General features: G+C 55.9%; 1 protein-coding gene across 4 annotated transcripts; it reads left to right on the top strand.

Annotated features, from left to right (window-relative positions):
* The first annotated feature begins 4,884 nt into the window (after positions 1-4,884).
* On the top strand, positions 4,885-13,699 carry GRB7 (growth factor receptor bound protein 7). Of its 4 annotated transcripts, none has more exons than XM_059147709.1 (15): positions 4,885-5,088; positions 9,153-9,306; positions 9,429-9,582; positions 9,764-9,920; positions 10,033-10,154; positions 10,246-10,323; positions 10,641-10,778; positions 11,319-11,429; positions 11,612-11,710; positions 11,909-11,989; positions 12,092-12,208; positions 12,595-12,649; positions 12,783-12,870; positions 12,976-13,069; positions 13,218-13,699. In XM_059147709.1, the coding sequence occupies exons 2-15, from the start codon at positions 9,158-9,160 to the stop codon at positions 13,362-13,364; spliced, it is 1,590 nt and encodes a 529-aa protein (XP_059003692.1). In that variant the 5' UTR covers positions 4,885-5,088; positions 9,153-9,157; the 3' UTR covers positions 13,365-13,699. The 4 variants fall into 4 exon arrangements, with proteins under 4 accessions (XP_059003692.1, XP_059003694.1, XP_059003691.1 ...); XM_059147708.1 differs by lacking the exon at positions 4,885-5,088 and adding an exon at positions 5,224-5,336; XM_059147710.1 differs by lacking the exons at positions 4,885-5,088; positions 11,909-11,989 and adding an exon at positions 5,224-5,336.
* The last annotated feature ends 335 nt before the right edge of the window (positions 13,700-14,034 follow it).

Below are 14,034 nucleotides of genomic sequence, written 5' to 3'. Positions count from 1 at the left end.
TCAGACTCAAGCTCCAAAGCTGTAGGCACAGTCGGGGACAGTGACTGCTTCTTCCCTGCAGTCTGGAAGCTAAGGCTTTGGGGCTTCCACTCCTTAGGCTCTACACTCACACCTGCCGGGTTCCTACACCTCCCCCATCTCATCCTGGCCTGGGCTGGCATTGAACTCTGAAAATGGAGGCTGTTTTGCTGCCTTTTTTCTCTCAGGAGTCCCTGGGATATACCATAATATCCTAACAGGTCACCTACATTATTACCATCCCCTCAAATCATGAATTTGGGGGGGCTCCTGGGTGGCACAGTCAATTCAGCTACCAACTCTTGCTTTCCTCTCAGGTTGTGATCTCAGGGCCCTGATCTCAGGGTCTTGTGATGGAGCCCCGCAGCAGGACCCGTGCTCTGCGAGGAATCTGCTTAAGACTCTCTCTGCCCCTCCCCAACTAAAATAAAAAAATAATCTAAAAAAAAAAATGCAATTTAAAAAAAATTCAGTGATTTCCAGAGTTGTGCCACCATCACTACAGTCAGTTCCGGAACCTTTCCATCAGTCTAGAAAAGTCCCTCCTGCTTGTTTACAGTCCAAGCCTCCAGCTTCAACCCTGGACAACCATTGGTCTGCTTTCGGTCTATAAATTTGCCTTTTCTGGACATTTTATATAAATGCTATACTATGTGGTCTTTTGCTTCTGGCTTTTTTCATTCATTCTAAACCTTTTGAGGTTTATCTACGCTGTAGCAATGGGGCTGTTTGCTCTCTTTGGTTGCTGAACGGTATCCCACTGTACAGTTATACCATCTTTTTTGTTGATCTATTCAATATCAGCTGACGGTCATTTGTGTTTCCAGTTCTTAGCTATTTTGGATAATGCTGCTATGAACGTTCATGTAAGTGTCTTTGTATGTTATGCGTGTTGTCATTTCTCTAGGAGTAGAATTGCTAGGTTGCATGGTAAGTTTATGTTTAACTTTTTGAGAAACGGCCAAACTGTTATTCAAAAATGTCTGTACCATTTTATATTCCCACCAGCAATATACGAGGATTTGTTTACCCATATCCCTGTCAACACTTATTGTCTGTCTCTGATTATAGCTATCCTGGTGGGTGTGAGGTGGTATATCATTGTGGTTTTAATTTGCATTTCTCTAATGACTAATGATGTTGAGCATCTTTTCGTATGCTTATTAGCCATCCATGGCCCTCATTTAGAAAAACATCTATTCAAATCTTTTGCCCATTTTTAAACATTTTTTTTTAACATTTTCTTTATTAGGTGCCTGGGTGGCTCAGTTAGTTAAGCAACTGCCTTCGGTTCAGGTCATGATCCTGGAGTCCTGGGATGGAGTCCTGCATTAGGCTCCCTGCTCAGCAGGAAGTCTGCTTCTCCCTCTGATCCTGCCCCTTCTCATGCTCTCTCTCTCTCTCTCTCATTCTCTCTCTTTCAAATAAATAAGTAAAATCTTAAAAAATTTTTTTTTCTTTATTTATTTGAGAGAGAAAGAGTGAGAGAGAGCATGAGAGTGGAGAAGCAGACTCCCCATGGAGCTGGGGGCCCAATGCAGGACTCGATCCAGGGAATCTGGGATCATGATGTGAGCTGAAGGCAGTCCTTAATCAACTGAGCCACCCAGGCGCCCTCTTTTGCCATTTTTTAAAAAGATTTTTATTTATATATTTGCGAAAGAGAGTGTGTAGGAGAGAGAGGGAGAGATCATGAGCAGGGGGAGATGTACAGATGGAGAAGCGGACTCCACCTTGAGTGGGGAGCCCCATACAGAACTCGATCCCAAAACCCCGGGATCATGACCTGAGTGGAAGTCAGACATTTAACCAACTGAGCCACCCAGGCATCCCAACAAGTTGGCTTTTGTTGTTGTTGTTGTTGTTGTTTTTTAAATTTTCTTAGTGATGTCTTTTGAAGTGCAAAAAACTTAAATTTTGATGACGTCCAATTTGCTGATTTTTTTGGTCAGTTGTGCTTTTGCTGTTGTATCTAAGATCGCTGCCTAACTTAAGCTCAAGAAGATTTTTTCCCCATAGTTTCTTCAGACGTTTTATTTTTGCTCTTACATTTAAGTCTATGATCTATCTTGAGTTAATCTTTGTAGATTGTGAGGTAAGGATCTAAGCTCATCTTCTGGCATGTGGAGAGTTGATTGTCCCAGAACCATTTATTGAAAAGATTAATCTGGGGTGACTGGGTGGCTCAGGCGTTGGGCTTCTGCCTTTGGCTCAGGTCATGACCCCGGGGTCCTGGGATTTGAGTCCTGCATGGGGCTCCCTACTCATCGGGTTGTCTGCTTTTCTCTCTAACCCTCCCCCCGCTTGTGATCTTTCTCTCTCATGCTCTCTCTCTCTCTCTCAAAAAAATAAATAAAATCTTTTTAAAAGTTCAGATATAACTTATACACAGTAAAATTTGTCCTCTTGAATGTACCTTTCTGTGAGTCCTAACCGAGCTGTGTACCTACCACCATGACCAAGATATAGAACAGCTCCACTACCTCCTCACAAGTCCCCTTCCCCTTCGCTGTCAACCCATCTCCCTCCTCCCTGACCCCAGATCTCTCTTCTGTCCTTATAGTCCCACCCCCTCCCAGAAGCCATATAAATAGAATCCTACAGGGCTCAGCCTTCTGAGTCCAGCTTCCCTCTCTAACCGCATCCTTCAACATCCAGCGTGATCTTTTCAAAATATAAATCTGCCTGCCTTTCTGTGCCTGGAGAGCCACTGCCGGGTCTGGCCTCGACCCATAGTTCCTGCCTGTCTGGACAGACAGGATGGATGGCTCTTAAACCTGGTTTAACCACCTGAGGGCTTGTCAATACCACACATTCCTGGGTCTTGGCCCTGGAGACTGAGATTCAGTAGATGGGGAGGGGCCCAGGGATCTGTTTTTACATAAGCCTGAGGAGATATGGAGGCAGGTGGTCCCCGGCCACACTTCGAGAAACACAGCTGAGTCCAAAGCACTTGCCTTTCTCCTCACCAGCCCGGGCTTAGCTGTGTGGCCTCCTCTCTTTCCTTCTCCTCAACCCCACTGTGCCTTTTCATGCCATGTCCCCTCCCGATAAGGGCTTTAGCACTTGTTTCCTCATCGGGAATGGAACTCCCCCCATTCCCACCACCCTTCTCCCTGCTTCAGTTTCCCCTCTGCTCGCTTGTCACTTACACAGACAAGGTTCCCCAACTCATTGGGTGAGTCATTCTCCCAGCATACTGGTCACCTGTCACTTCTTATTTGTGTGTGATTTTTTTTTTTAGAGAGGGGGAGGGGCAGAAGGAGAGGGAAAATGAGAGAATCTTCTTCTTTTTTTTTTTTTTTAATATTTTATTTATTTATTTGACAGAGAGAGACACAGCGAGAGAGGGAGAACAAGATTCCCTTGGAGCGGGGAGCCCAACGTGGGGCTTGATCCCAGGACCCTGGGACCTCGACCCAAGCTGAAGGCAGACGCTTATCAACTGAGCCACCCAGGTGTCCCGAGACTGAGAGGATCTTAAGCAGGCTCCACACCCAGCATGGAGCCCAATATAGGGCTTGATCTCATAACTCTTGAGATCATGAACCGAGTCGGTCATTTCAAGAATTGGTCACATAACTGACTGAATCACCCAGGCGCCCCTTAGGGGATTTTTCTATTAACATCAGTCTCCCCAACTGGGCTGCAGGAGGATGAGGGCAGGGTCTGTTTTTGCTGCTCCCTGCTTTTTCCCCAGTACCATGCATGGGGTTTGCCTATAGTAGGTACTTAACAAATATTATTGAATGAAGGAAGGAATCTTTGAGTGAGTCGTCTACTGTGCTTTGCACAAGCTGCTGCTCCAAGAGCCAGGTGACCTCGCCCCTCCCCCACTTCTTTGTTTAGTCCACTCATACTGGTTTTTCTAGGAAAACCCCATTTGGGGAAAGTTGAAGCTTGAGCCACTCCTTGATAGTACCTCAGGGCAGACTGCTTATCACTCTAAGTACTGTTTGTTTACCCAACTGTCACCCACTTGAGGCTGGGAGGTGGCTACTGCCTTTGATCTGCGCCCTTCCAGGCCCTCTCCCTGACCCTTCTGTTTGCCTAATGCTGGAGGAGAGAGCTAAAGTGATTGCTCAAAGGGGAGTCCCCTGGCACCTGGCCAGAGCTTTCCCTAGATCATTCCTCCTACCATGAGACCCTGTATAACCCCTTAGCTTTCGGAAGAAGCTGAGACCCTGGACTTTGCAAAGAAGGGAGAACTTCGGGGCGCCTGGGTGGCTCCGTTGTTAAGGTGTGCTTTCCGCTAGGGTCGTGGACCCAGGGTCCTGGGATTGGGCCCTGCATCAGGCTCTCTGCTTGGCGGGAAGCCTGCTTCTCCCTCTCCCACTCCCCCTGCTTGTGTTCACTCTCTCCCTGTGTTTCTGTCAAAAAAAAAAAAAAAAAGTCAAGAAGGGAGAACATCTCCCTGGATGCCTCTGAGGGCCAGGGTGCGGGCTGGGTGGCCAGACTGTGGTTGGAGGTCAAGGAGCAGCCCCTGTTCCTGGACACCCTTCTGGCAGTCTTCCCTCTTTGGCTGAGTGCTCCTTGCCCCATCAGGTGGGCCCAGACAGGCCCCCTGGCTTGGCCAATGAGCAGACCAGATTTGGTGAGGAGTATGGGGAAGGGTGAGCCCCGTTTCCCGTACCCTCCAGCCCCTAGTCCCTCCCTCCCACATCAGGAGGACTCTGGATCTTCGCTCTGAGACTGCTCAGCTCCACCATTCTCCCCGCCTCTCCCCTGGCACCTGTTGCCACCCGGTTAAGAAGGGCAAAAACAATCCCGGCCAGCCAGCGTGGAGTGTCAGGGAGTCCCGCCCCTCCTCCTCTGGTTCCTCCTCCTGTGATTCTTCCCCAGGCCCCGCCCCCACCTGCCCAAGATAATTTTAGTTTCCTTGGGCCAGGAGCTTGGACACACAGGGCTCTCCCTCCCCCCAACCCTCACTCTACGTCCAAAGTCGGGACACCCTCCTGCCACCTGTAGGGAAGAAGGAGTGGATTTGAAATCAGGTCCAGGTGTCTGGGGTCCCAAGACAGAACCGAACTTTGTACCCGGTGTCCTGCTACTTCTGTTGGGGCCCTCCAGGTAAGGTGACCAAAATCGATCCCAGCAACCTGCTCCCACCCCCAGCCGCCCCAGCGCCCAGGGCTGTGCCCATGTCAGGGCCAGGAGCTGGCAGGTTGCCCAGGTGGGCGGTCGGGCGGCCGCCTGACTCCCCCCTCAATGATGTCAGGCCAAGGGCGGGGGCAGGAGGGGGACAGGTAGTTAAGGGCCTGGCGTCTCCCTCTCTAAACCGGTGGCCCCAGCCAAGTGTTCCGACGTCCAGGGTCCAGGTAAGGACCCAGCGGGCACTTCGTCTTGAGGGTGGGAGCAGCGGCAGGTCCGGGGTCAATGTTTAAAGATTCAGCCTCCTGCTGTGTTGCTCTGGCCGCCTCGCTTTCTTTTTCTCCAATCGCCCATATCCCGCCCCTTCCTCACCATCTGCCCTCAGTCTTTCCCTATTCTCATTTCCTGTCTTCCTTAGTCCTTCCTTTCCTCCCTGTAGCCCGCCTCCGTCCGGCGCCCGGACAAAGCAGCTGATGGGGATGGGGAAGAAAGATCTCCGATCCTCTCGGCGAGACGCGGCTTTCCCGCTGAAACTAGTCCCTCCCCACCTTCCCAGAAAAAGAGCTAGGTGGGGGCCTGAGCACCCAGGGCTGCCTAGAGGCATTCCTGGCTCAGCCTGAGGTTATCCGTTTGAGGTTTTCCCAAGACTCTACCAAGACTGACGTCTCCCCGCAGGGGCGGGGGGCACCCTCCAATTTGGAAGGCAGCCGAGGAGAGGGATCTCCTAAATTGTTAGAGCTCGGTCTCGGGATTGTTTGCCTGCTCAAAATACAGGGTCCTGCCCTAGGAAGGGGAGGTGGAGGCGGGGCAGGCCCCGGGGTCCTTCCTGGCGTCGGAATGAAGGCTGGAAGGCTAGAGGTCTGGATGCGGGGGGTCTGCGGTGGAGCGGGGACTAGGGAAAGTGTGTGTGTGCGTGTTTGGGGGCAGGGGGCAGTGTTTGGAGAAAGACCCGAGTTTGGATCTCCCTGATACCGCGGGGATGGAGAATGCACCTGTCCGCCCTTGGAAGGCCTCCCAACTCTACTGCCCCTCCAGAAGGGCCTGTCTTGGTCGGCCTGTGCTAGACTGCTCGCCCCTCTCCGCCCCATCCCCTTGGAGCTGGGGGAGCCCTCCAGGAAGGCAAGCAGCCTGTAATGATTAACTCCACAGACACAATCTAGCATTCTTCCCAAATTAAACTTTAAGAAAGCTTACCCTCCGCCCCCCCGCCTTTCCCATTGGGCGTTTTTTTCCAGAGTTAGGGAGTGGGCGGGGCCTCAGCGACCTGGGCCCTCCTCCCAACTCCGGGTCATCTAGGGGTTTCCCGCCTCCTTACCTGGGCCCTGCAAGCTCACAACTCCCGCAAGGTTGAAACTTCCAACCACCGCCCGCCGCCCCCCCCCCCGGCCCCCATAAATCCCGATGGGGGCGGACGTGGAGTGCTGGGCTGGCTGGACCGGGGCCTTCCCGCCACCTGCTGGTCCCCCGCCTAGGCCTCGGCCCTGCCAGCCCCTCCCCCCTCCCCTGGCTAGCGACGGAGGTGGCCTTGTTTTCCAAGGGCCCTTAATACTGGGCCCTGCCACCCGCCCTAGGGGCCAGCCAGGTGGGGCGAGATTCAGGAAGTAAACAAGGAGGCAGGAGGCTGGGAGGGCGGGAAAGAGGGTGGGGCTGGAGCCGCGGGGCAGGAGAGGCGGTTGGGGAAGCCAGGACTTGGGAGTCCTAGTGTTGAGGGGACTGAGACCTTGGGGGTGGGTTCTTTCCATAGAAGCTTTCCTAGGGCCCCCGTTTGAAAGGTTCAGGACTCTTGGGAGAGTGTTCCCCGGGCCCCAGAGCTAGGACCCGCTTCTCCTCCCATCCCATCTGTTTGGTTCTAACTGCCCCACTCTTCTCTTGCCTTAGAAGGGTCTGGAAGGCAAGGTGGGAATCCAAAGGCCAAATCCAAGTCTTCACGGGTCCTCCAGCCCTCTGAGGCCAGATTCTAATCTGATTCTGATTTAAATCTCCCATTTCCCTGCCCAAACACTGCCCTGATTCCTTTTCCCTCTGGGATGGAGTAGGACCCCACTTTTGGTCTCTGGGTACCACCCCCCCCCCCCCAGCTCTCCCTGGAGTGAAGTCACCAGGGTTGGTGACCCCAGGGTAGAGGGGATGGGAGCTGGGACATAGTGCCTCGTTGATGTTCTGGAGACTTGTTGATGTTTGCTGCTGGGTGTGTCTTGCATCCCCCCCTCCCCCCCCCCCCCCCCGCAGGACCCTGAGTCCCCTAAGCCCCCTCCCTGCCTCACCCTCCTGGCCTTTTCCTCGTCTGCCTGTGTCTTTCTCTTGGGTGTCTTGCTACTTCTGCTCTGGTAGTACCCCTCTGCCTGGGACATCCCAGAGAGTGTATTGGGAGGACCTCATCCCCCCCAAAGTTGACATAGATGAGTCCTCTGGGCCCACTGTGGCCTGGGTGCTAGGAGTGGGAGGCAGCAGAATGAAAGCCTGGTAGGTCCCAGACAGGATAGGGAGCACTACATGGCTTTTTTGGGTGAGTGAGGGCATCACTGGGGGGTTGGGTCTGCTCCAGCTAGGCCTTTGAAGCCAGGCCAGGTCTTTTTTCTCTCCTTAGGTAAGGGGACTCCCGGACTGAGAGGTGACTAGGTGACTAGGGGACCCGGAAAGGCAGATTGCAGGTCCCACCTGGACTGGAGGTGGGCCGGGGTGGGGAGGCAAAAATGAGGTCGGAGGAGCTGCAGGGCCCACCATCTTCCTTCTCCTCCTCCCCTAGCCGATCCCTGCTTTGCGCCTCCCCCTCCCCCCTGTTCTTCCCCGCCTGGTCGGTTGGGGATGGGAGGGGGGAGAGGTGGGTAGAGAGGCAGGGCTGTTTGTATTTCTCCTAAGTCAGGAAGTCGTGCAGATGAGTCAAGGTTGAATAGAGAGCCCCAGGCAGTGGTGTCCCGCCCCACCCTGACTCACCTGTCCCCCAAATCCTCTCACTTAATGGTTAGGGGCCTGCCCCGTCCTGGAGGGTCAGTGCCAGGTCCTGCAGGCAGCCTAACAGCACTGGCCTAGGTCTCCAGTTCTCCCAGGTCCTCCCAAGTTCCAGCCAGGGGGAGGGGTCCTGCTTCCTGTGGAGGAGGGGCCTGTGCTGCCTCTGTCCCCGGTGGGCATCTTTGTCCCAGCTCTCCTGTCCTTGTTGTAGGTGCCTATGCAGTACCTGTGGGCGATAGGATGTGGGTAGGACCCCAGCCCTGCCTGGGGGTGCTGGGTGGCTCCAGACCAGTGGGTGGATAAGACAGGTGCATGGAATTGGCGCAGAGGCCGCAGCACAGTACAGAGCAGGAGCCCTTCTGTCTGGAAGTGGAAAATCCAGGAAGGCTGCTTGGAGGAGGTGGCCTTGGCATTGGGGCTTTAAGAAAACTGGGCAGGAGGAATCTGGAGAGGGTACCCAAAGTTTGGGGGCTGCTGGGGGATGGCCCCCCCAGGCTAGTCCTGTCCTCCCTGCTGCTGAGCCTGCCTCCTGCCCTCCTGGTTCCTGTCTTTCCCCACCTCCTTCTCCCCTTCTGCGCATCACTCAGCACTTGGGCAGGCGTTGTCACAACAGGCTCTGGCAGCTAGGTCTGGCAATGAAGCACTGGAAAAACCCGGGGCAGAGCCCAGAGGAGTGAATGCCCCATGCTTAGGGCATGCTCAGAGACTGAGAGTCACACAGTCTGTGGCACACAGAGTCTGTTGCCTCTGCTGGGCTTGTGGTGGGGGGACCCTCTTAGCTCTTCCCCTGGGCAACGTGGCGCTGACAGAAGAGCACTGTACTTGGAGTCCAAACACTGAGTTCCAGTACCTGACTCACCTGTGACGGGGGCAAGAATGCTTCCTTCTCAGGAACTTGGTGTCCCCTTTTGCAAACGGGCTCATACTACCCTTCCCCAAAAGCTCCAGGGAAACTCCAGTTAGAGGAGGTGCTGTGTCAGCTCCGAGGGGCTCCTTGGCAGCTGTGTGAAGTCAGGACATCTGGGTCCTCTTGGCCCCTCTCTGTGGGACAAGGGCACAAGAGTGGCTGCTTTCAGCTCCCTCTTCTCCCTCAGATGTTATGGAGCTGGGTCTGTCTCCACCTCAGCTCAGCAGCTCCCCAGAAGACCTGTACCTGGCCCCTGGGACCCCTCCTGGGACTCCCCCGCCTCCCGATGCCCCTCTTCCTGGGGAGGTGAAGAGGTCCCAGCCTCTGCCCATTCCGACCAGGTACAATGGGTGGATGGAGCTGAGGAGGGGCTGGTGGTGGTCGGGGTTGGGGGGGTTTCAGTGCTGGGTAAGGCAGAACCTTGCAGTCCACAAATTCTCTGCCTCCCTTCCTTGGGCCCCAGGAATCTTCTTCGAGAGGAGGAGCTGCGGACAAGCTCTCTGCCTTCCATCCCCAACCCCTTCCCTGAGCTCTGCAGTCCTCCTTCACAGACCCCCATTCTTGGGGGGTCCTCCAGTGCCAGGGGGCTGCCCCCTCGAGACACCAGCTGCCCCCATGTGAGTTGTCTTGGGAGAGAGAAGGCAGGGATATGGGGGTGCTGTGGGACTGGGGTGGATATGGTGCCGCTCCCATAGAGGTGGGTGGATTTGGTCAGGGGTCCCTGTGGGTACAGCAGGCAGGGGAAGAGAAGGAACCACCCTCGCCCTTCTCCAGTCGTTGGCGATTCCTGGATTGCAGGTAGTAAAGGTGTACAGCGAGGACGGAGCCTGCCGGTCTGTGGAGGTGGCGGCGGGCGCTACAGCCCGCTACGTCTGTGAGATGCTGGTGCAGCGAGCTCGTGCCCTGAGTGATGAAAACTGGGGGCTGGTGGAGTGCCACCCCCACCTAGCACTGGGTGAGCTGGGGTGCCAGGGGCTGTCTGGACAGGGAGGCGATGCTTTGCACCTTGGGCTAGGCAGGTGCCTGCCTGGTCTCCGCCGACCCCTGCTGTTTGCCCTTGACCCCAGAGCGGGGCTTGGAGGACCATGAGTCCGTGGTGGAAGTGCAGGCTGCCTGGCCCATTGGTGGAGACAGCCGCTTTGTTTTCCGGAAGAACTTCGCCAAGTATGAACTGTTCAAGAGCTCTCCAGTGAGTGTGTGGGAGGGGACTCTGGGCACTGGGATACCCCGATCCCTACCCTGGCTCCTCGACCCCTGACTCCTGACTCCTTTCCCCCCAGCACACCCTATTCCCAGAAAAGATGGTCTCCAGCTGTGTGGACGCACACACAGGCATATCCCACGAAGACCTCATCCAGGTAAAGGGACACCCCCATCCCGTGGCATACTCATGATTGCCCAGGACCCCCTATTGGTTTTTTGGCCCTTAAGCATTTTGCCTCCCCTCTGTGTGGTGGAGAGTCTAGCGCAGTGCTCAGTGACTGGACAAGTCACGTTTCCTGGCTGACCATCAGTTTCTTTGTCTGTGAAATGGGACAATAAATGTATGCGGCACGGCTTCTCTCCTGAAGGCCTGTGCGTGTGTGTGTGCGCGCGTGTGCATGTGCGTGTGCGTGTGTGTGTCCCTCTTGGCATTTCACCCTCTCACCCTCTTCCTGCTCTCTTCCGGCCCCAGAATTTCCTGAATGCAGGTAGCTTCCCAGAGATCCAGGGCTTCCTGCAGCTCCGGGGATCAGGACGGAAGCTTTGGAAACGCTTCTTCTGCTTTCTGCGCCGGTCTGGCCTCTACTACTCCACCAAGGGCACCTCCAAGGTGAAGTCTTTTTTTTTTTTTTTTTTTTTAAAGATTTTATTTATTTATTTGACAGAGATCACAAGTAGGCAGAGAGGCAGGCAGAGAGAGAGGGGGAAGCAGGCTCCCTGCTGAGCAGAGAGCCCGATGTGGGGCTCCATCCTAGGAGCCTGAGATCATGACCTGAGCTGAAGGCAGAGGCTTTAAACCACTGAGCCACCCAAGCGCCCCTCCAAGGTGAAGTCTTGAGGGTTGACAGCCTCAGCCCCTGGGATGTCCCATTCCCGGAGCTGTCTCTTCCCTTCCTGGAATGCCTAGATCTTTCTCCCCCTGCGCCCCAAGACCCTCTGCTGCTTCTCTTTCCCTCCTGGCTCACCTACCCCAGGAAGTAGTAGTGGGAAAGGCAGGTGAAGACTGAGTTTGAATCCTGGTTCTCCTTCTGTTTGCTGTGTGACCTGGGGCACTTCTCTGATCCTTTCAGAAATCTCCCCAGCTAGCTTACAGGGACAGCAGTTAGGGGGACAGGGGCTGTCTGTAACAGGTCCTGCCCATGCTGCCTAGGATCCGAGGCACCTGCAGTATATAGCAGATGTGAACGAGTCCAACGTGTATGTGGTGACCCAGGGCCGCAAGCTCTATGGGATGCCCACCGACTTCGGCTTCTGTATCAAGGTAAAGACCCCGGCTGGGCCCTGGAGGGAATGGGAGCTGCTTAGGCCCCAGGATCCCACCTAGGGCTTCTGAGCTCGATCTGGGACACCCAGATGCCTCTCCCTGCACCCTGCCCTGCCCCTCGGAGACAGACATCTGGTCCTAATGGCAGATACGGAACCTGCTGTTTGCCCTTCCTATAGCCCAACAAGCTTCGAAATGGCCACAAGGGGCTTCGGGTCTTCTGCAGTGAGGATGAGCAGAGCCGTGGCTGCTGGTTAGCAGCTTTCCGCCTCTTCAAGGTGGGCCTCACCCTCCGGATCCCTTTTGCACAAGTAGCTCTGCCCTCAGGAACGAGGGAGCGCTCTCAGTATGCCCAGGCCAAGGCTGAGTCCTGGCTCTGGCCTCAGAACGTTCCTTATCTGGTGGTAGGGGGGTTTCACAGCCCTGTCCCCAGCACCTGCTTGACCTCAGGCTCTCTTTCTCCCTCTGCCCCGAAGTATGGGGCACAGCTGTATAAGAATTACCAGCAGGCCCAGTCCCGCCACCTGCACCCGTCCTGTGTGGGTTCTCCACCTTTGGTGAGTGTGCACGGGGGCATTAGTTGGGCCTGGGCACCCAGGCCCCATCCTGGGGAAACATGGGCGCTCTTCTGACTCCTCCACATCCTGTCCCATCTACAGAGGAGTGTCTCTGATAACACCCTGGTGGCCATGGACTTCTCTGGCCATGCTGGGCGTGTCATCGAGAACCCCCGGGAAGCTCTGAGTGCAGCCCTGGAGGAGGCCCAGGCCTGGAGGGTGAGGGGCCCACAGCCATCTGCATGTTTGTCCTGGGGACCTTGTGTGTGTGTGTATGTGTGTGTGTGTGTGTGTGTGTGTAAGAAGGGGGAGGGGCAGAGGAAGCAGGAGAGAGAGAGACTCTTAAGCAAGCTCTATACTCAGCATGGAGCCCAACTCTGGGCTCAGTCTCCCCACCCCGAGATCATGACCTGAGCTGAAATCAAGAGTCGGATGCTGAACTGGCTGAGCCACCCAGGTGCCCCCCTCCTTGTGGGTTTCCGTGGCATGGGAGGAAAAAAGGCGTAAGGGAGTTCCCCAGGTGCGGAAAGGGGCTCTGTATTCTCGAGGTGTTGGGTCATACCCCAATCACGCCCTGATCCCCTGTGTCCCCCCCTGCTCTACAGAAGAACCACCGTCTCAGCCTGCCCACCCCAGGCTCGGGCACAAGCCTCAGTGCAGGTGGGTGAGCACCCAGTGTCCTCAGGGGCGGGGGTTGCCGTGGCTTCTTTGAGCATTCCTGGTGGGGGTGGCTAGGGTGTTGGGGGGGTCCTCCTCCCCAGAGTGACTGCCCTTCTGCATTCCCCAACTCCAGCCATCCACCGCACCCAGCCCTGGTTTCACGGACGCATTTCCCGAGAGGAGAGCCAGCGGCTCATTGGGCAGCAGGGCCTGGTAGACGGGTAAGGGGCAGGGCTGAGCAGGAAAACAGACCCAGGGATAGGAGGGACCCTGTGTCGGGGTGGCAGCTCTGGGTCTTCAGGTGACGGTGCCCTGTCTCCTGGCAGCCTCTTCCTGGTCCGAGAGAGTCAGCGGAACCCACAAGGCTTTGTCCTCTCCCTGTGCCACCTGCAAAAGGTCAAACATTATCTTATCCTCCCGGTGAGTCATCCCCGTCCTCCTCCTCAAGCCCCTGGAGCAGCTCCACAGCTCCTCCCCTCCGCCCCCACCGTGTGTCTGGGGTCTCTCGGGGAGATGCCTACACCCCCGCGCCTCCCCCGACCTGCTGTCCCCTCTGGCTGTCCCCCAGAGCGAGGAGGAGGGCCGCCTCTACTTCAGCATGGACGACGGCCAAACTCGCTTCACCGACCTGCTGCAGCTCGTGGAGTTCCACCAGCTAAACCGTGGCATCCTGCCCTGCGTGCTCCGCCACTGCTGCACCCGCGTGGCGCTGTGACCCGGCTCTGGCCGCCTGGGTGCGTGTGGAGCGGACTCCAGGGCACAGAAGCTCACGCACGGGCTCCGGAGCTCAGGAGGATTCCCCTCCCCCGGAGAGCGCGGTCTGCTTTGCTCTGTTGCCTCACCCCCCACCTCTCTTCTCAAGAAAAGGCACTGGGGGTGGGGGCTCCCCTCCCCGGAGCTCCTGGGCTCGGCCCTGGGGCAGGGCATTATGGGAGAAATGGGGGCAGCCCAGGTGGTCTTAGCCCCCTCCCCCCCACTTTGTACAGACTGAGAGGCCAGTTGATCTGCTTTGTTTTATATGAGTGATAATAAAGCTTATTTTTTGATACATCCGTGAGTTCTGTCTGGCAAGACCTGGCTCGTGGAGTGGAGCAGGGGAGTGGGAGAGGGGGGCACCAGGCCTCGGCAAATGTGTCAGATGGCTGGGGCCACGTGTCCTCCAGCCTGGACGTTTCTTGAGGACAGGGTGGTCTTGGTTATCGGAGTCTCCAGTGAATGAAAGCATGTATGAGGGACTGTCATCCAGGTGCCATCTCCTGACAGGCCCTAAAGGAAGTCCTGTGGGCCAGCTGTTCAGATGAGTCCTGGCAAACACGCAGTTAGGAATCTCCCACCCCTATCCGGATACATGGCCCAACACCTCTCCCAAGTCCACATCAACCCCT

Source organism: Mustela lutreola, chromosome 15, assembly GCF_030435805.1.
Source record: "Mustela lutreola isolate mMusLut2 chromosome 15, mMusLut2.pri, whole genome shotgun sequence".
Taxonomy (NCBI): domain Eukaryota; kingdom Metazoa; phylum Chordata; class Mammalia; order Carnivora; family Mustelidae; genus Mustela; species Mustela lutreola.
Note: the sequence above shows the minus strand (reverse complement) of the source record. Positions and strands in the feature narration are given on the sequence as shown.